A 19,838-nucleotide genomic window follows, 5' to 3' on the forward strand; every position below is an offset into this window, starting at 1 on the left:
GAAATATGATATAGGTAGGTTAAAAGCAAAAGGATGGAAAAAAGATACAGAAAACAACTATTAATCAAAAGGAAGCAGGCCAGGCTATATTAATATCAGATAAAGTAGACTTCAGAGCAAAAAATTTACCAGGGACAAAGAGAGACGTTACTTAATAAACAAAAGAGGTCAATCCATCAAGAAGGCATAGCCTCTTAAACAGCAGAACTGCAGAATGTATGCACCAAACAGCAGAGCTGCAAAATATGTGAAGTAAAAACTGATAGATAGAAATGAAAAGAGAAACAGTCAAATCCAGAATTATACTTGGGGATCTCAACATCCCTCTATCAACAACTGATAGAACAACTCTACAGAAACGTGGCAAAGATACAGAAGAATCCAGCAGCAGCATCAACCAGTAGGATCTGACTGACATTTATAAAAGGCTCCACCCACCCATCGACAGTGGAATACACATTTCTCTCAAGTGCCTGAGAAACACATACCAAGGTAGACTACTTATTCTGAGCCATAAAACAAACCTCAAATTGAAAAGAGCTGACATCATACAGAGTATGTCCTTGTACTAGGCAATAGTTTCTTGATACTAAAAGCACAAGCAATCAAAGAAAAAAGAGATAAATTGGACTTTATAAAAATAAAAACTTTTGTGCATCCAATGGGCACTCACAAGAAAGTCAAAAGACAACCCACGGAGTAGGAGAAAAATATTTGCAGATCATACAACTAATAAGGGTCTAGTATGTAGAATATATAAAGAGCCCTTACAATTCAACCATGAAAAGGCCAAGTTGAAGGATTTGAATAGACATTTCACCAAAGAAGACATACAAATGGCCAAAAAGTGCATGAAAAAGATGCTCAACATCATTAGTCATAAGGGACACATAAATCAAAACCACAATGAGTGCAGGTAGGTAGGTAGGTAAATCGATCAACCAACAAACCTTGACCTAAAGCTCACACCTTATACAAAAATTAACCCAGACTGGATAAAGAAGATGTGGTATATTTATACAATGGAATACTACTCAGCCATAAAAACCGACAACATAATGCCATTTGCAGCAACATGGATGCTCCTGGAGAATGTCATTCTAAGTGAAGTAAGCCAGAAAGAGAAAGAAAAATACCATATGAGATCGCTCACATGTGGAATCTAAAAAACAAAAACAAACAAAAACAAAGCATAAATACAGGACAGAAATAGACTCATGGACAGAGAATACAGACTTGTGGTTACCCGGGGGGGGGGGGGTAGAGGGTGGGAAGGGATAGACTGGGATTTCAAAATTGTAGAATAGATAAACAAGATTACACTGTATAGCACAGGGAAATATACACAAAATGTTATGATAAATCACAGAGAAAAAAATGTGACAATGAGTGTGTATATGTCCATGAATGACTGAAAAATTGTGCTGAACACTGGAATTTGACACAACACTGTAAAATGATTATGAATCAATAAAAAATGTAAAAAAAAAAATTAACCCAAAATTCAGCCTAAATTTAAATGGAAATGGAAAACTAGAAAACTTTAAGGAGAAAACATAGAAAAAAATGTTTGCGACTTAGGGCTTGGTGCTGAGTTCTTAGGGATAACACCAAAATCATGCACCATGAAAGAAGAAAATCAATAACTTAGACTTCATCAAGGTTAAATCTTTTTCTCTGTGAAAAACCCTGTTAAGGAGATGAAAAGGCAAACTACAGACAGAAAAAATATTTGCAAACCACATATCTGACAAAGGCCTCATATCCAGAATTTATCTGATAAAGGACTCATATCAAAACTCGGCAGTGGAAACAAATGATCTAACTAGGAAATGGACCAAAAATGTAAGAGACATTTCACCAAAGGGGATGTATGAGTGACAGATAAACACAAGAAAAGACATTGCCGATTAATAGCCATTAAGGAAATGAAAATTAAGATCATAATGAAATGTCACTACACACCCATGAGAACAGCTAAAATAAAAACTAGTGGTGATACCAAATGTGAGCAAAGATGCACAGAAAACTGGATCCTTCATACGTTTATTGGTGGGAATGTAAAATGACACAGTCCCTCTAGAAAAAAGCTTAGCAGTTTCTTTCAAAAACTAAACATACATTTATTCTATGCAGTTGCATTCCTGGATGTTTATTTCAGAGAAATGAAAACCTATATCCACACAAAAACCTATATGTACATGATCGTTCTTAGCAGTTTTATTTGTAATAGCCCCAAGCTGAAAACCTACAAGAGGGTAATGGTTAAATAAACTACAGTTTTATTAACATCAGAACCATGGAATATTATTCATCAGTGAAAAAGAATGAACTATTGAAACATGCAACAACGTGGGGGTATCTCAAGGGCATTATGTGAAGGTAAAAAAAAAGCCAGTCTCAAAAGGTCACATACTATGTGATTCCTTTGATAGAACATTCTCTAAAAGACAAAATTATAGAGAAGGAGAGCAGATTACTGGTTGCTAGGGGTTGAGGATGGAAGGTTGCTAGGGAGGGAAGACAAGATTGTAGAGATAACACTGATCACATCTTTGTGGTGACAGAGTAGTTCTGTATCTTGGTTGTAATGGTGAGTCCACAAATCTACACATGTGGGAAAATGACAGAACGATACAGACACTTTATACCGATGTCAGTTTCCTGGTTTTGATGTTGTATTGTAAGTATGTAAGATGGGACTATTGGGGAAACTGGGTAAAAGGTACACCTGGCCTCTCTATATTATTTTCCTGTGAATGTCTAATTATTTTTAAAAGTTCTTTAGGTTATATACGTAGGCATCCTAGCGTCAGTAGGTAGATATTCATGTTTATTAATTAATACCTTATGAGAAGACATTGCCAAATAGAGATGCATTTCACTTACCCAGCACCAACAGGCTATGAGTGGCTGTACAGAATTTAATTTTCTATATAACATAAAACTTCTCTCTCTAAATAACGTTAAAACATTTCATGGGCATTTTGCCTAAATATATTAACATTGTCCTTGTGTTTTTCCACAAAAAGAAAAACAAAAGGCAGAAATCAATAGCAGAATCAGTCAGCTGCAAATATTGACTCTTATTTTCTTGGAAGAAAACTCGGGTGTTATCAAAGGTTTATGAGCAAATCAAAACTTAATTGAAAAAAAAAAGGCTCTGGTGGGAAACAGCCTCTCCTCCCCAGCAGACCCATGGAGCATTCTGTTGGATAAATTGTTCAGACTCCACCAAGGGAGGCAGAGCCAAGAGCAGATCAGGATCCGGGCATTTGGGGCTGAAAATTCAGCAGCCGCTCCTGTTGCTGGGCCCTCAGTAAGGAAACATATCTTTGCACCCATGTTTTGTTCGGTTTTGCACAGACTTTCTGGCCTCTTTTGGTGGTGAATCTGTGGAAAAGAGATGCTGGTGGTCAACAATGAGAACTTGTGCCTCCGGGAAGGGATGGAAAGGGAGGGGCAGCCCCTGAGTTCATCTTCTCGCTTTGCTGCACCCCTGTTCCCTCCTCGGACCCTGGCCCCGCCCCCCCCCCCACTGCTTTCCACTGGAAACCGCACGGCCAGGCCCACCTTCCCTGGAAACATGTTCCCCCAGCTCTAGCCTGAAGCGGGTAACCTGTACCATTCGTTTGAATACAACAGCTTTACTGAGATATCATCCACACACCGTGTAATTCGCCCACTCAGAGTGTGTAATTATAATTCAGTGGTTTCAGTGTCTCCCGTAGTTGATGCCATCAGCACCACTATCAGTTTTAGACAAAGGAACCTCAGAGGCACTGCACCACTTCATGTTCATCACATTATCATGGGTGCTTTGCTACGGCTGCTCCTGTGGTTACGGTTCCTGCATTGCCTACCACGCCGTGAGCTCAGTGAGACTGGGGGTTATTGTTGACACCTCTGAATCCTTTCTAGCCTTGTGCCTGCTGACGGCACTTGGAAGTGGCGAGAGCCTAGGTCGGGGGTGCTGACAGTGGCCAGCAGTACCTCCTGGGGCCCTCAGGCAGGTCCGGGACACACAGGAGAGAAGCGCCGAAAGAATGGGAGAACAAGAGGGAGGAAGGGCTTCGAGGATGTTCAAACATTCACTTGATGTTGCTCTCATTGAGAGGTGGGGTTTGTGTCCCCTCCCCACAGACTTGGGCTAGTCTTAGGGACCAGTCGACCAATAGAGTGTGGCAGAAGGGATGTCATGTGACTTTGTAGCTGAGTCATGGAAGATTGAAGAACTTCTGCCTGGCTCACTGAGTACCTAGCCAGGAGCTCTGGACCTCCTTGTAAGGAGTCCTACCACCCCCCAGGCCATCTTGCTGTGAGGAAGCCCAAACTAGCCCGACAGAGACGCCACACAGAGAGGCCCTGGGCGGGGGAGAGAGAGGCCTCCAGGCCCCAGCCGTTCTGGCTCCAGCACCATCTGTCTACAACCACACAAAAGACGCCAAGCCAGAACCTTCCAGCCAAGCCCTGCTGGAATCCCAGACCCCTACAAACCAGGAGAGGTAACAAAGTGATTTTTGTTGGATTAAGCGGCTAAGCTTTGGGTGGTTCGTTATGCAGCGACAGATAATTGATACAAGCCTTTCACCTTCCTCTTATAAATGAGGAAACTTGACTTGCCTAAGGTCACACATCTTATAAGTGATGAAGCCACTGCTTTGAGCCCAGCTCGGGGCCCTTTGCAGGCTGTTGGCTAAGGGTTGATGTCTTGAAAACTCCAGAAAGCCAATCAAGACGCAAAGGAGAAGACCCAGGGCCTCCTGAGCCCCGGAGCACCCCCTCTGTATCTAGGCACTTGAGTGCCTCTTTCCCGCCTCAACTGTCTCAAAATGCAACATTCAGGGCTGTCCCTGAAGCCCCTTCTCTCTCTTTCTGCACCATTCTCTCACGCTCAGGAGCCCCGTGTCCTCGGGAGCAGGGACAGCCCCTGACTGTGTATTTGCACTTAAAAATACATCCATTTGATGAACGTTTACTGGGTGCGGGCATAGCATGAAACGCTTTGCGTATCCTGACCTCATTTAGTCCTGCAGGGACACTTCCGGCTGTGTATCCTCTCTCCTGCTCCTGACGAGGCTGCCATGACCTGGCTTCCTTCCACCTGCCTGCCTTGCCAGTAACATGTTCATCCTCTTCTCATCTACCTGCTGCTCCCTCTGCCTGGCACATCCCTTCTCCTGCCTGCCTCCTTCACTGGGCCACACCCATTTATCCTGGGGCCGGGCTCAGTGTAAATGTCACCACCTCCAGGAGGCCCTCCTGACACTAAGTTAGGCCCTCCTGTGACCTGATTAGGGTGGCAGAATATGCTGCCCCCAAATATACTACTTTGGCATAAAGATTCTTTTGCGCTAAAGACACTAAAAACAAACAAATCCCCAGCAGGAGCAAGAAGGGCGTTCTGACCTCCCCTTGTCTTCCTGAAAGCGGGAGCTAGAACTCCTATGTGAAAAATGTCCTTGCACCCAGGGAAAGAAATAGTCTTCACGTCTGAGACAGAGAATCGAGACCAGGAGAATTCAGTACAAACAGACCCTGTTACGATAACTCTTACCATCCTTTGGCTTTCCCCACCCCTGTGTGTTTTAATTACTTTCCCACAGTTCCCTCTTTGTTCAAAAGCATGGTTTTGTATAAAAAGCACGTAGGCTTTGCCACTGTGTGGGTCTTCGTCTTGCTACAGGGGCTTCTGTGTTCGTATAAAAATCTGAATGCTTTTCTCCTGTTCATTTGTCTTATGTCCATTTAATTCTCAGGCCCTGCCAGAGCCCCTAAGAGCGTAGAAAGTTTTGCCTTCCTTACAATGCCCTCCTGTTCTCTCCTGCTGTCTTTTTAAGCACTCATGGCAATTGTGATCATCTGTTTTGTGCAAATGTTTTTTAATGCCCCCTTTCTTATGCTAGATGTAAGGTCTAGAAGGGCTGTTTATTCTCTCTTTTATACGCAGCATTTAACACAGTGTCTGGCACATGGTGTGGAAGTGAGGAAACCAAGTTCAGGGTCACACTTGTTAGTGGCCGGGGCAGGGTGACCACCTAAGTCACCAGGTTACCATCCTGAGGCTCATCCTGGCACTATGGGGGTCTGCCTCGCACCCACCCAATCATGTGACTGGTAGGGACCCTAAAAACCCAAAGAAGAAATACTCACATCACAGCCTGCTGGGAGCAGCTATTCTGGGTGAATTCGTAGGTACTCACCCACCTCCAGGGAAGGATCTTTTGGCCGTACTGGAAGCAGCAGAACTTGGCCACATCACCAGCACCTGAAAAACCAGGGAGAGGAAGGAACTTAGAGATGTCCCTTTGCTTCCATCCCTAGTCAGCCCGGGAAGGAAGCGGGGCATCTCCGTACGTATGGCAGCTCCGAGATGGACGCTCAGGATAAAAATCAGGAAAAGAGGAGCAGCTGCAAGGAAGCTCTTCATGATGCTGCAAGCTGGGTCCTTCACAGCCTTCTCCCTAACTCCTGTTTCAACCTGATCATCTTTTATGGGTATGAGCAATCTCTGAAGACAATTCTGGAGAATTTTGTAATTAAACACAAAAGCAAACCTTTTGACCCTACAGTGGGGGAGCAACCTGATATCCATGAAAAGAAGGCTGGGAAGTGAGGAAATGTTATCTGGGGAAAGGGGAGAGGCCAATGTACCCACGGGAGATTCCCAGCCAGTGCCATGACCTGAGTCAACAGCTGTTTGAAAAGTAAGGCAGAGGAAATGAAATAAGAATTCTCGTGAATTGACTTCAATTACTTTGTGACACAATCGGTCGTCCTAGGTAAGATTTCTGGCTCTCGGCCAAAGCTTTCTTGGTTTTCTAAATATTGTGTATTTCTTGCTGAGGTCTGGACAGTCTCAGGACAGGAGCATATGGCAGCCTGACCACACAATGGATGCTCGCAAGTGATGCTCCAGGTATATGCCCTTCCTATGGTCTCACATCAACTGACACAGGGTGCCAGGGCTGCCTGGAGATACTTAGATGTATCTTATCCAGTTTAGAGAGTCAAACCTGATAGAACATCACAGTCACCTGGAGCCTGGGAAAAAAAATATATTGGCTGTCCCTGTTTTGCTCCTCCTGGATCAGGCTCTTTGACAGGGGGACCCAGGAATCTGTATTTTAGCCAGATTTGGCTAAAATGGGGAAAGCAAATTTTAGAAAGGGGTAGTGACTTCTGCCAGGAGAGTCTCAGGGGAGAGTAGGCTGGAACTTTCAGACCCGTGTTTCATGACCCCTTGCTTGGTCATTCCCACCCCCTTGATATGCCCCACCAGAGCTTTAAAATTTTGAATTTAAGCTTTAAAAAAAGGCCATTATAGAATATTTCAGGGCTAGCTGGGACCTTAAATCTCATCTAGTCCAGCCCTTTGAAACACCCTCTCAGAGTCGTCCAGAATGTTTTGACTTCTCCGAGTGATGGGGAACTCACTACTGAACTCATCTCAACCTAACACAGCTCTGTGACAAAGTTCTTTTAAGCTCTTTTTACAGTTTCCCTGAAATCTATATTCCCATTTTTTTCTACCTTTACAAAAATGCCCAATTTCTCTTCTCTTCTTTTGGAAGATGAACAAGTTGAGGTTTCAGCAGATTTGAAGACCATGATTTTGTTCAGGTTCCCCTAAAACAGATAAAGGAGGATTCCAGTGCAAGAAATCATGAGGAGCTGATTCCAGAAGACACCAGGAGGTGGGAGTTGAGATGGGGAGAGGAGGGCGCCGCTGTGGGGCAGGTGATGGGCAGATTACAACCACGGGCAGCTGCAGCTCAGTTCCACTGGGGGATTCTGGGAGTTGGAGCGGAATAAGCCTGAGTTCGCCCAGCTACAGGGTGAGGGAGCAGGGATGTCAACTCCCCAGCTCTCTACGTGTCATTTGTTGAGGCTGCACCCCACATGCCTGGCTTGTCCAATGAGCAGGATGAGTGTGCTCTGTGTTCAGAGAAAAGGCCCTAGGGTAGAGTCACGGGTGTCGCCTGTAAGCAGCCTTTGGCTCAAAGAAGTGAGTGATGAGGGCATATGCACGGGGCCCCAACAGCACCTGTTACAACCATTATCAACTACGTTTCCTCTTCTCTAGGCTAAACTCCCCTGTGCCTTCAATTTGCCCCCACACCATCCTATGTGAAGGCCACCTTTACACATCAGTTTCTACTGTAATGAACAGCTACTGGGTGCTGGGAACCCAAATGTTTCATAAATGGGACACAGTAAGCACTAACCGTAAGGGGCTGATGAATAGTTGGTAAATTGGATTATATTAAAACTTGGAACTTTTATTCATTCAAAGATACCAATAAGAGAATGAAAGCGATCTGCAAAGGGGAAGATTTTTGCTGGATTTGTACGAAGTTGAATAGTGTTCCACCCCCCACCCCAAATTCAAAATGCAGAGCTTCAGAATGTGACCTTATTTGGAAAATAGGATCTTTGCAGTTGTAATTAGTTCAGAGGAGATCATGTTGGATTAGAGTGGGCTCTTGTGATATTGTGATTTATATTAATAAATATATATGGGGTCTACATCCCCTGGCACACAGCTTCTAAAACTCTGTGTCATTCTCTAAGCAATAAGAGCAATGAGAGCATCTTTTGATTTGATATTTGGTCTTTTGTCCTCAGTTCTTGAAATAGCTCCGGAGCAAAAAGGTGAAAGGAGTGTTGTTATTCATAACAAGCCCCTTTCAACCACACCTGAGTTTATATTAACGATGTGATTTTTTGAAAAACTCCTGGATGACCACAGAATGGGGCTGGTTGCCAAGGGAGCCAACCATGGGATTGATTAGAGGGCTGGAACTTTCAGCCCCACTCCCCAAGATGGCATGCCTGGAGAGGGCATGGAAGCTCTGGCCCCTTCCCGTGTCTTACCCTATGCCTCTTCCATTGGGCTGTTCCTGAGCTGTATCCTTGATAACACATAGGTAATCTAGTAAGTAAATGTAGTTTTCCTGAGTTCTATGAACCGCTCTAGTAAATTATCAAGGTGGGGGTCATGGGACCCTCACTGATCTCTAGCTGGTCAGTCAGAAGCACAGGTGTTATTGAACTCAGGTTCGGCTTCTCGTGGCTCAAGAATCCAATACTGAGAGACAAGTGTTGGGTAAAAGGAAAAATAGTTTTATTGAGGAAAGCTGCAATCCTGGGGAGAATGTGGACTCGTGTCCCAAAGAACCAACTCCCCACTCCCCAGGTTTTGCTTGGTGATTATAAAGGAAAAAGAGGATAGCGCTGGGTGTTGGGGAGGGAGTAATGTGTCTTCAGAGATGGTTGTCTCCATCACATGTTCCAAGTAGCTGTCATATCTCACTTGTGATGGGAACATTATCTGAGCCATAAATCTCTGGTCAGCTGGTCCTGCTGGTTCTAGCAGGTCTAGGGTCTATGTGCTTGCATTCAGCATACAGTTAACACCTTCCACCCAGTGGGGGTTTCAGTATCTTCAAGCCACCAGAAACAGCTTGAAGGAGATGGCTCAGAATATTAGCTGTAGCCTTTGAAGAGGAACTAAAGGTCCTTGACTTTGTTTAATGGCTAAACTAATATTTGTTTTGCTTGACTGTTTTCCTTTCTTTCTGCATTTTCTCATTTCTCTGATTAAATTTATTCTTCAGAACTCAGGGGAGGCCTTGGAGGCTAAAGTTCTTCTACAAACAGGGGCAGGTGGAGGCAGGTGGGGGTGGGGTGGGGTGGGGTGGGCTATCTCTCCTGGGAAGGTCCCATAGGGTCTTGCTCAGTTGTAAGGTGACAGCCTGGACCCGCGATTGGCCTCTGAAGTGGGGGCAGTCTTGGGGGACTGAACCCTTTGCCAGTGGGATCTGACAGTATCTCCAGGTAGGTAGTGTCAGAATTGAGTTAAACCGTAGGACACTCGGCTGGTGTCTGAGAACTGCTGGCTATGAGGAAAACCCTGCCACACCTGGAGTAAGAAGTGAAGCACTGAGAGTCGAGTGTTGTAGTGAGTAGACAGGAAACAGAGGGTTTGTTTTGTTTTGTTTTTTCCTTTCACCTCTAAATCCAATGACTAGTGTCCTTATAAGAAGGCTATGTGAGGGGGGAGGGTATAATTCCAGTGGCAGAGCACATGCTTAACATGCATGAGGTCCTGGGTTCAATCCCCAGGCCTCCCTTTAAAAATAAAGAAATAAACCTAATTACCTACCCCTCCCAAATAAAAATATTTTTTTAAAAAGCAGTCCATGTGAAGTGACAGAGAGACACACAGGGAAGAAGCCACATGAAGATGGAGGCAGAGGTTGGAATGATGCAGCTACAGCCCAGGAATACCTACGGTTGCCAGGATCCCCCTAAAAATAAGAGGGGCCGAGGAAGGATTCTCCCTAGAACCGGCAGAGGGAGTGCGGCCCTCCTGACACATTGATTTCAGACCTCTAAGCCTCCAGAACCATGAGAGAATAAATTTCTGTTGTTTTAAGCCATCTGGTTTGTCGTTATTTGTCACAGAAGCCCTAAGAGATGAACGCAACATGTATCTGTCAAAGGCATATAAGGATATATGATCTGTTATCAGAATATATAAAGAACACGATACGTCAACAAAAAAAGACGGACAACCCAATAGAAAAAAAGTGGCCGAGACTTAAACACTTCACAAAAGAGGAAACCCCAATGATGAATGAAATGGGATTTGATTGTATTAGTCATCAGAGAATTGCAAACTTATATGATTATGTGATATTACTGACACCCACCAGAATGACTAACATGAAAGAGCTGGCAAATACTAAACGTTAATGAGAATATGGTGCACTGGAAACTCACATACTGCTGACAGGAGTGGAAAACTCTTGGCAGGTTTTACTAAAACTGAACACATGCAGACTCTACAATCCAGAAATTTCACTCCTAGATATATACCTGTCAGAAATGCATACCTACATGCACCAAAAGACATTTTTTGTAATAGCTTCAAGCTGGAAACTATGCAAATAGCCATCAACATACAATGGAAAATAAACTGTGGTTTATTAACATAATACAATACCATACAACAATGAAAATGAATCATAATTCCATGTAACCATGTGCGTATGTCTTATGACTTAACACTATGGAAAAGAAGCCATGTGTGAAAGAGAAATATTGTAGGATTCCACGGGTATAAAATACCAAACAAGCAAAATTAACCTATAATGATGAAAGTCAAAATAGGGCTGCCCCTTGGGCATAGTGACTAGAAGGAAGGGAGCTCTGGGGGCTGGTATAGCTGGTTTCTTGACTTAGGGGCTAATGGAAATTTTTATCCTCAGGGAAATACATTAAGCTGTCCCCTAAGGATATGTGTATCATATTTCAATAAATTAGTGAAGGGGAAAGAAATGAATTGGTGAATAAAACAAATCACTCTGCAATTAAGAAAATATTTTATTTGAGTCATCACCTTCTCATTTCTCTCCTTTCTGTGACTCCCTCTTTTGTATTCAGAATGTTTCTCATTCTGAAGTAAAGAGTTGTTTGGGTTGGCCCATGTCTTGTTTGCACTGTTTCTGCTTCTTCCTTCCAAACCCTGCCTCTCCCCGACCTAGCAGAGTCCATCCCAAGGGTCTCAGGTTGCCTGCTTGCACTCCAGAATTTGTCTTTGCTGTCATGGTCTCTGCAATCTGCGGCGCCCCGGAAATTCCAAGTTCAGACCTCTTCTTAGCTTAAATAATTATATCTGCAAAGACCCAATTTCCCGATCAGGTCACATTCTGAGACTGTGCATTTGGGGGCAGATGTATGACTCAACCTAGTACAGATATATTGCAAAAATCTTCTCTGGGTCTGCAGATTGCTCTTCCACTCTCTTACTGGTGTCCTCTAATGAATACCAGGTTCAAATTTTACTGTAGTCCGATTTATCAATTTTCCCCCTTTATGGTTAGTAATTGTTTTATTCATGAGACATTGGGGGTCCCTTCAGTTAAGAAGCATGGCTATAGATAGACCTCTCCTGAAACCCCTTCTCTTTGGTATTTGTACACCAGCCCCTCTGGCCAGGGCCTTGAGTGTGTCCTTGATGCCAGCCCATGACTGGTGGCCCTGGATCCCGCTCTTTTCCTCCCAGCCCTTCCCTATGGCTAAAGCCCCCACCCCCTACCCTCCCACTTGGTGGCTGGACTCCCCACATATACGTAGAGATTTCTCAAAGCCCCCAACCTGTGTGGTTTCTAAGGTCTGGACTGTCATTGCATTTCCGCTGCTGTGGACACTTTTAGGATCAGGCCTACTGTTCTTCTGTTGTCACGGGCACCGGGCTTTGACAGCCTACCTTGCCTTTCTAGGCCCACCTTCCGTAGCTGAGTTGCTTCTCCCTTGCTCCCCGCTTTAGGGACAAAATTTGGTTCCTCCCAAATTCATATGGTGAAGCCCTAGCCCTCAACGTGACTATATTTGGAGATAGGGTCTTTAAAGAGGTAATTATGGTCAAACAAGGCCATACAGGTGAGGCCCTGACCCAGCAGGACTAGTGTCTCTATAAGAAGAGGAAGCGACACCAGGGAAGTTGTGTGCACAGGAATGAGACCACATGAGGGCAGAAGACAGCCATTCGCAAGCCAAGGAGAGAGGCCTTGGGAGAAACCAGCCCTACCAACATCTTGGGTTTCCAGCCTCCAGAACCATGAGAAAAGGAATGTCTGTTTAAGACACCCAGTCTGCAGTATTTTGTTCCAGCAGCCCAAGCTGAGTAACAGCCTCAAGTGCCAGTGAGTGGGCTTCTCCCTTCCACCTTGGATCTAGTGTTGGGTTCTCCCAGAAGCAGATCCTGAGATAAGGAGCTGAGTGTAAACACAGCATATTTGGGTGGAGATTGCAGGAAATACCAGCAGGGGTGTCGGGGGATGAGACAGGGCCGGGAGGGCAGCTGATAAGGGAAGGATGCTTTATCAAGCATGTTCCCACGGTGGGCACCCGGGGTCCCATGGAAAGCTCTGGACAAGAACCAGAGTCACTGCAACTGACAGCAAGGAAGCTGCATCGTTCAGCCTCCACCTCCCATGGCTGTGGCTGTGTGTGCTTAGGCAGGCCTTGCACTTGGGCCAAGATGGAGCCCTGGGGTGGAGGTCTCAAGTGCATGTGGGTGGTGGATGGAAGAAATGGTGAGAATGGGAGGGTGGGTGCTGAAGAATGTGGGCTCTGCACTCTGAGTGTCTGCCACCAAATATCCTTCCGCTGGGGGCAGAAAGTCCCATTCAGTGTCTGCAAAGACATCTCCCTCTGTGCCTGTGACCATGTCACCAGCACATGGAAGCCCTCCTCCATCCTCCCTTCCAAGCGGGACCAGGCAGCCCTCCCCCAGTTCCCAGAGAACACTGTCCAGCATTGAATCACATAGCTCTGGCAGTGACCTGTGTCTCTCTATGGACTGATAAATCATGCAGGACCCTGTACATCAGCAACCAACCCTCGGGGCTGCCTGACTGCCAGGCACCGTCCTGCAGTGCCTCACTTGTGTGCACTCCCAACACAGCCCTACACGGCAGATCTATTACTACATATTCCCTCTCTGCAGATGAGGAAACTGAGGCACATCTGTAAATGGCAAATGCAGGGAAACTGGCTCTAAATCTCACCCTCTCATCTCCAGGCTCAAGGCACAGATCTGGGTTTGGTGGAGGCTAATGCTTACACAGTTTGTGGCCCCTCTTTAAAAAAAAGGCACAGCTACCAAATGAGGTTCAGGGCTTTGGAAGGGACCCTGCAAATGAGAGTCCCCGAGATCAAAGCTCCAGCGCTTCGTGGCAAATCCCCTCTGACCCCGCTCTACAGCCTCCTATAGAGAGTGCGTATCAGGCGTTTTCTTCTTTGTCCTAAACACGATGGGGAGACATTAAGGAATTTTAAGCAGGGGATAAGATTAGAGGAGAGGCTTATAAAGACTCCCTGGCTGTTGTAAGAAGGATGAACTAGATGGGGACAAGGGACGACCTGAAAGAAGTAAGAAGCTTCCTTGTTTGTCTTAATAAGGCTTCAGCACAGAGTCTGGAACCCGTTTATTTCATGAATGTTTGTTGAGTTCTTACCAGGTGCCCGGCCCTGTCCAAGGCTCTGGAGGTGCAAGGTGGACAAGACCTAGCCCCATCCTTACCAAAGCTGAGTAAATGGATGAAAACGCCCTGTCTGCTGTCTCAGTGGGACCTCAATCAGGGAGAAAGGAGAGGTCAGAAGGAGGCACAGGGTGTTAGGAGGGTTTTCCCAGGGCTGAGCAGCTCCACACTGAAGGCAGGCAGTGTCCTAGTTTGGGTCTAATAGAAGCAGTGTGGAATCAAGAAAAGAAAACATATTTCCAGCAATCAGAAAAAGACAAACTTTTTGTTTGTTTGTTTGCTTGTTACTAGTTATTCTGTCTATCCTCATGGCAGTTCTATGAGGGAGGTTTTCTTTCCCTCCCTTTTCATCCAAGGAAACTGACTGAGGCTCAGAGAGGGGAGGTTATTGGCTCAAAGTCACACAGCAGGTCCAAAGTTCAAAGCCAAATCTATCTCATGCCTGTGCTTTGTCCTACCTTGGAGTATCTTAGGGTCCTGTCCCCTGGACCCTACCCTGAGAAAGAGCCTCAAGGTTAACTTGCTTCAGGCTCTGTCCTGGAGCCAAACTACTCTGCAATTAAGCAAGGAAATAAAAGCAAAGAGCGAATAGGGCCTGGGTAGTTAAGAGGGTGCACCTGTCAGGCGGTGAGAGCTGGCCGGCTTTCAAGGAGCCAATTTAGAAAGTCTCAGTCTCACCATTCACAACATCCACGACATAAAACAACCCGCTGGTTTCCTGGGATTCATGCAGCTCTTCCCAATTCTGAGTCCTGAGAGAAGTTTCCCAGATGACTCTCAGAAAATGGTCATCCAGCAACATCGCGATGGGGCCAGACCGCAGCATCCTGACAAGACATGCAAGTTCCGTAGGGCTGGTCCTTATTCACAGTTAGGAAGCCAGGAGAAGAATGCAGAGATTTCCAGGAAAAGCCAGTCACAGATATTTTTTTCCCCTGGAATCAAGAGATGTAGACGCCAAAAGAGACTTATATGAAAGTGGTTATTATTCATGGCCAAGAAGAAGAGGCAAAGCCAGAGATGGGACTGGGTAGGAGTCGAGGCAGGGAGGGTGCCTGGAGTCCTCTCACTGCCTTGTTCCGGCTGAGCTTTGGAAGGGTGTGAGTCTGCCCAACCCCCGCATGGTCAGCAACAGAATAATTTCCCCTGAGGCTTGCCCATGTCTCAGGAGGAATGTTGGGTGGAAAGACCCAGGCATGTAGCATTAGGAGGGCGAAAGCTTTGTGTGTCCTGAAGGGGTTTCCTGGAAATGGACAGGCCTGTAATTCTGGGAAATTAGATAACTGCCTTTTAACAAAGAGATTCTACCAAAGAGAAGGACATAGAATTCTTCAGAACAAATAGCTTTGCAGGGGTGGAGACCTAGATCTGAAGCAGAATTCCTGACAGCAAAGCATTTCCCTTTGCCAAACAAGCCTCTTTCCAATAAACTCTCCCAGCATGTCTGTTCCCAAGAAGGAAACAGGAATGGGGAAGAAGAAAGAGGCTTTGTCTAGGAAGATATGGATTGCTGGAGGACAGCTGTGCAGGGACTCCCTTTGTCATGTGGCTGTTCTCTCAACAGAGGGATGGAGCCTTGTTGAACTCAGTAGGAAGGCTGGCTGGTGGGACAGAGGAGAAAAACCCAGAAAGGAGGCAAGGAAAGAGAAGAAGTAAGAAGGGAGGAGAAGGGAGAAGCTGAAGCTCTGAGAAGTTCAAAAATTTTGAGCAATGTAAGACTTTATGATGTGGATTGGAAAAAGTAATATTGTTAAAATGACCATACTACCCAAGGCAGTCTACAGGTTCAGTGCAATCCCTACCAAAATACCAAGGACATTTTCCACAGAACTAGAACAAATAATTTTAAAATTTGTTTGGAAACACCAAAGACCTTGAATAGCCAAAACAATCTTGAGAAGAAAGAACTGAGCTGGAAGAATCATGCTCGCCAGCTTCAGACTATACTGCAAAGCTACAGTCATCAAAATACGGTGGTGCTGGCACAAAACAGATACATAGATCAATGGAATAGAATTGACAGCCCAGAAATAAACCCACACATGATGGTCAATTAACCTATGACAAAGGAGGCAGGAATGTACAATGGAGAAAAGAAAGTCTATTCAATAAGTGATGCTGGGAAAACTGGACAGCTACATGTAAAAGAATGAAATTGGAACGCTCTCTAACACCACATATGAAAATAAACTCAAAATGAATTAAGGACCTACATATAAGACCAGAAACAATAAAACTCCCAGAAGAAAACATAGGTGGAAACCTCTGACACAAATCTTAACAATATCTTTTTGGACCTGTCTAAAATTAAAGAAAATTAAAACAAAAGAAAATTAAAACAAAAACAAACTAATTAAACTTAACAGCAACAAATAAAACAAACAAACAAAAAGCAGAACAAAATAAAAACTTTAAAAGCTTTTGCACAGCAAGACACTGACAAAATGAAAAGTCAACACACAGAATGAGAGAAAATATTTGCAAACGATGTGACTGACAAAGGGTTAATATCCAAAATATATAAACAGTCCATACAACTCAACATCAAAAAACAACCCAATTTTAAAAATGGGCAGAAGACTTGAACAGACATTTTTCCAAAGAAGACACACACATGGCAAACAGGACATGAAGAGATGCTCAACATTATTAATCATCAGAGAAATGAGAATTAAAACCACAATGAGATATCACCTCACACCTGTCAGAATGCCTATCATCAGAAAGACCACAAATAACAAATGTCGGCAAGGATGTGGGGAAAATGGAACCCTTGTACTCTGTTGGTGGAAGTGTAAATTGGTGCAGCCACCGTGGAACACAGCATGGAGGTCTCTCAAATAACTGAAAATAGAATTACCACATGACCCAGCAATTCCACTTCTGAGTATATATCTGAAAAAAAAACTAAGACACTAATTTGAAAAGATACATGCACCCCAATATTCATAGCAGCATTATCTACGATTACCAAGACATGGAAGCAACCTAAGTGCCCATCAATAGATGACTGGATAAGGAAGATGTATATATATATATATATATATATATATATATGTACAATGGAATACTACTCAGCCATAAAAAGAATGAAAATTTTGCCATTTGCAACAATATGGATAGAGTTGGAGGGTATAATACTCAGCCAAATAAGTCAAACAGAAAGACAAATACTGTATGCTATCACTTGTATGTAGACTCTAAAAAATAAAACAGACTAGTGAATATAACAAAAAAGAAACAGACTCACAGATACAGAGAACAAACTGGTTACTGGTGGGGAGAAGGAAAGGGGAAGGGGCTAGACAGGAGTAAGGAGTTAAGAGGTACAAACTACTATGTGTAAAATAAATAAGCTACAAATATATGTTGTACAACACAGGGAATATAGCTAACATTTTATAATGCCTATAAATGGAATATAACCTTTAAAATTTGTAAGTCACTACGTTGGACACCTGAAACTTATATAGTATTGTACATCAACTATATGTCAATAAAAAAAAAGATTTCATGATGCCTCCACCTTTATTTTGCTGCTCCAGCTGCCACCTGGGAGGAGAGGCGACTAAGATCAGAACTCTGCCCATCAGCTCCCCTTGCCCCCAGCCAAGGGGTCCCAAGTCACTTAACCTAGCTCAGCACTTCCCAGCTGGCCCCCTCCAGCAGGATGAGACCCAAGGCCCCTCTCTACTCTCCAATCTCTTGTTTACCAGAGTGGAAGATGAAGTCTGTCAACCTGGCTGGGCATCACAGTCACCTGGACCACTTTTTTTTTTCATTGTGATATAATTGATATGTAAAATGGTATTCATTTTAGGTGCACAACATCATGATCTGATACATATGTACATTGCAAAAATGGTCACCACAATAAGTTAACACCCATCATCACAGATAGCTATAATTATTTTTCTTGTGATGAGAACTTTTAAGATCTATTCTCTTAGCGACTTTCAAATACACAATACAGTATTGTTAACTATAGCCACCACGCAGTGCATTAGACCCCCAGGACTTAATCACCTTATAATTGGATATTTGTCATTTTTGACCACCTTCACCCATATTGCCCACCCCCACCCCCTGCCTCTGGCAACCACCAGTCAGTTATCTGTATCTAGGAGTCTGGGTTTTTGTTTTTGTTTTATTGTGTTTTAGATTCCACATAAAAGTGAGATCAGACGGCATTTGTTTTTCTCTGACTGACTTCACTTAGCATAAAGCCCTCAAGTTCCATCCACGTTGTCATAAATGGCAAGATTTCATTCCTCTGATAGCTGAACAACATGCCCTTGTGTACATACACACCGGACTTTCTTCATCCATTCGTTCTTAACTGGACCCTTAGGTTGCTTCCATGTCTTGACTATTGTAAATAATGTTGCAGTGAGCACGGGGGTGCACATATCTTTTTGAGTTAGTTAGTGTTTTCATTTCCTTCTGATAAACACCCAGAAATGGAATTGCTGGATCGTATGGTTGTACTGTTTTAAATTTTTTGCGCCATCTCCATACCATTTTCCACAGTGGCTGCACCAATTTGGGCAACTTCTTCAAGAATGCAGATTTCTGGGCCCCATCCCAGCAGAGCCGGAGTCATGACATATGGGGCAGGGCCCAGGAATCTGCGATGTGAAGCCAGAGTCTGATTCGGAAGCCCAGCCGGGATTGAGAACTGCTGTTCCGTGGGGCTCCTTCATTCCTTCTCCCGCCTCTTGGGCTCAGGGGCTCGCCTGTGCCCTTTTCCTTTCCTGCCCTTGGGTTAGGATTGTACTTTGTGATACACTGGCCATGGGCCGTGATAGAGCGTTTTAACTCAGTTTTAACGAGTCATATGACAGGTTTTGTCCGAGGTGGGGAGCTCTCCCAAACACAGGCCAACTTTGGCTTAACATGGGCACAAACGAAGCCCGGTCCTTCCCTGACCCCAGCGACTCCCAGCACGCTCTCCATCTCCAGGATGTCTCTCTCCCAAGGCAGCTGGAGAAAGTCTCTGTGTGACTCAGTGTGTGTGTGTGTGTACTCACCTTCTAGAGAAAGGCCGGGCAAAAGTGGGCCAGGACTTCCGGGGGCTAGTTCAGGTGCCCCAGTGGCCAGCACTCCAATCAGAGCCTCCTTTCTCCAGAGGCATTAATGGCCACCTGAGAAATGAGACAGGAGGAAGCAGAGGGCACAGAGCTCCTGGAATGGCCACAGAAGCGTCAGCTGGGTGCCCTGGCCACAGTGAGACCAGCTTTGGCTTCTCTGCCTTCCGGCTAAGCTTGGGCCTGCCCACAGCTAACATTTATTGAGTCTTTCCTGCATACCCAGCATTAAGCTAAGTGCTTCCCATGTAGTAAATGCTGTATGTAGTCCTCCCAGCGGACGCAGGAGATAGATGCTTCTATTATGCTCATTTTACAGATGTGGAAACTGAGGTCAGAGAGTTCACTTTGCTTCCTCCAATGTCACACAGCCAGAAACTGAAGAGGCTAGGATCAAATCCAGATCCAGCTGTCTTCCAAGTCCAAGTCATCTCTCCTTTATTTTTCCTTTTTGGTCATTTAAACAAATTACTTGGTTTGCATAGTCTCCCAGAAACAAACCCTGAGACAAGAGCTCAGGGGTATGTAGTTTACCTGGAAGAGGCAGAGACACGGGTCAGGAGGGCAGGCCACCAGGAAGGATGTGTTATTAAGCCAGTTACTGATTGGGTAGCAGGAAAAGTATTGACAGATAGCAGAGAACACACTCCCCAGAGCTATTTTGACCAAGGGGTTAGGGATCTGGGGCAGTGGTTAG

General features: G+C 44.7%; 1 protein-coding gene across 1 annotated transcript; it reads right to left on the reverse strand.

Moving 5' to 3' along the window:
• Window positions 1-3,260: 3,260 nt before the first annotated feature.
• Window positions 3,261-6,430, reverse strand: CCL26 (C-C motif chemokine ligand 26). The gene is made up of 3 exons (XM_006201460.3): window positions 6,358-6,430; window positions 6,154-6,268; window positions 3,261-3,393 (listed from the first exon to the last, which is right to left on the reverse strand). The coding sequence occupies exons 1-3, from the start codon at window positions 6,428-6,430 to the stop codon at window positions 3,261-3,263; spliced, it is 321 nt and encodes a 106-aa protein (XP_006201522.1).
• Window positions 6,431-19,838: the final 13,408 nt, after the last annotated feature.

The sequence above is a fragment of the Vicugna pacos genome, chromosome 18 (genome assembly GCF_048564905.1).
Source record: "Vicugna pacos chromosome 18, VicPac4, whole genome shotgun sequence".
Taxonomy (NCBI): domain Eukaryota; kingdom Metazoa; phylum Chordata; class Mammalia; order Artiodactyla; family Camelidae; genus Vicugna; species Vicugna pacos.

What these genes read in the sequence shown, in the direction of transcription:
- CCL26 (XM_006201460.3), bottom strand. Translation starts at nt 6,430, where the DNA reads ATGAAGAGCTTCCTTGCAGCTGCTCCTCTTTTCCTGATTTTTATCCTG. An exon ending in CCATCTCGGAGCTGCCATAC is followed by an intron (nt 6,269 to 6,357) that starts GTACGGAGATGC and finishes CTGGTTTTTCAG; the next exon opens with GTGCTGGTGATGTGGCCAAG. An exon ending in TGCTCCCAGCAGGCTGTGAT is followed by an intron (nt 3,394 to 6,153) that starts GTGAGTATTTCT and finishes TCTTTTCCACAG; the next exon opens with ATTCACCACCAAAAGAGGCC.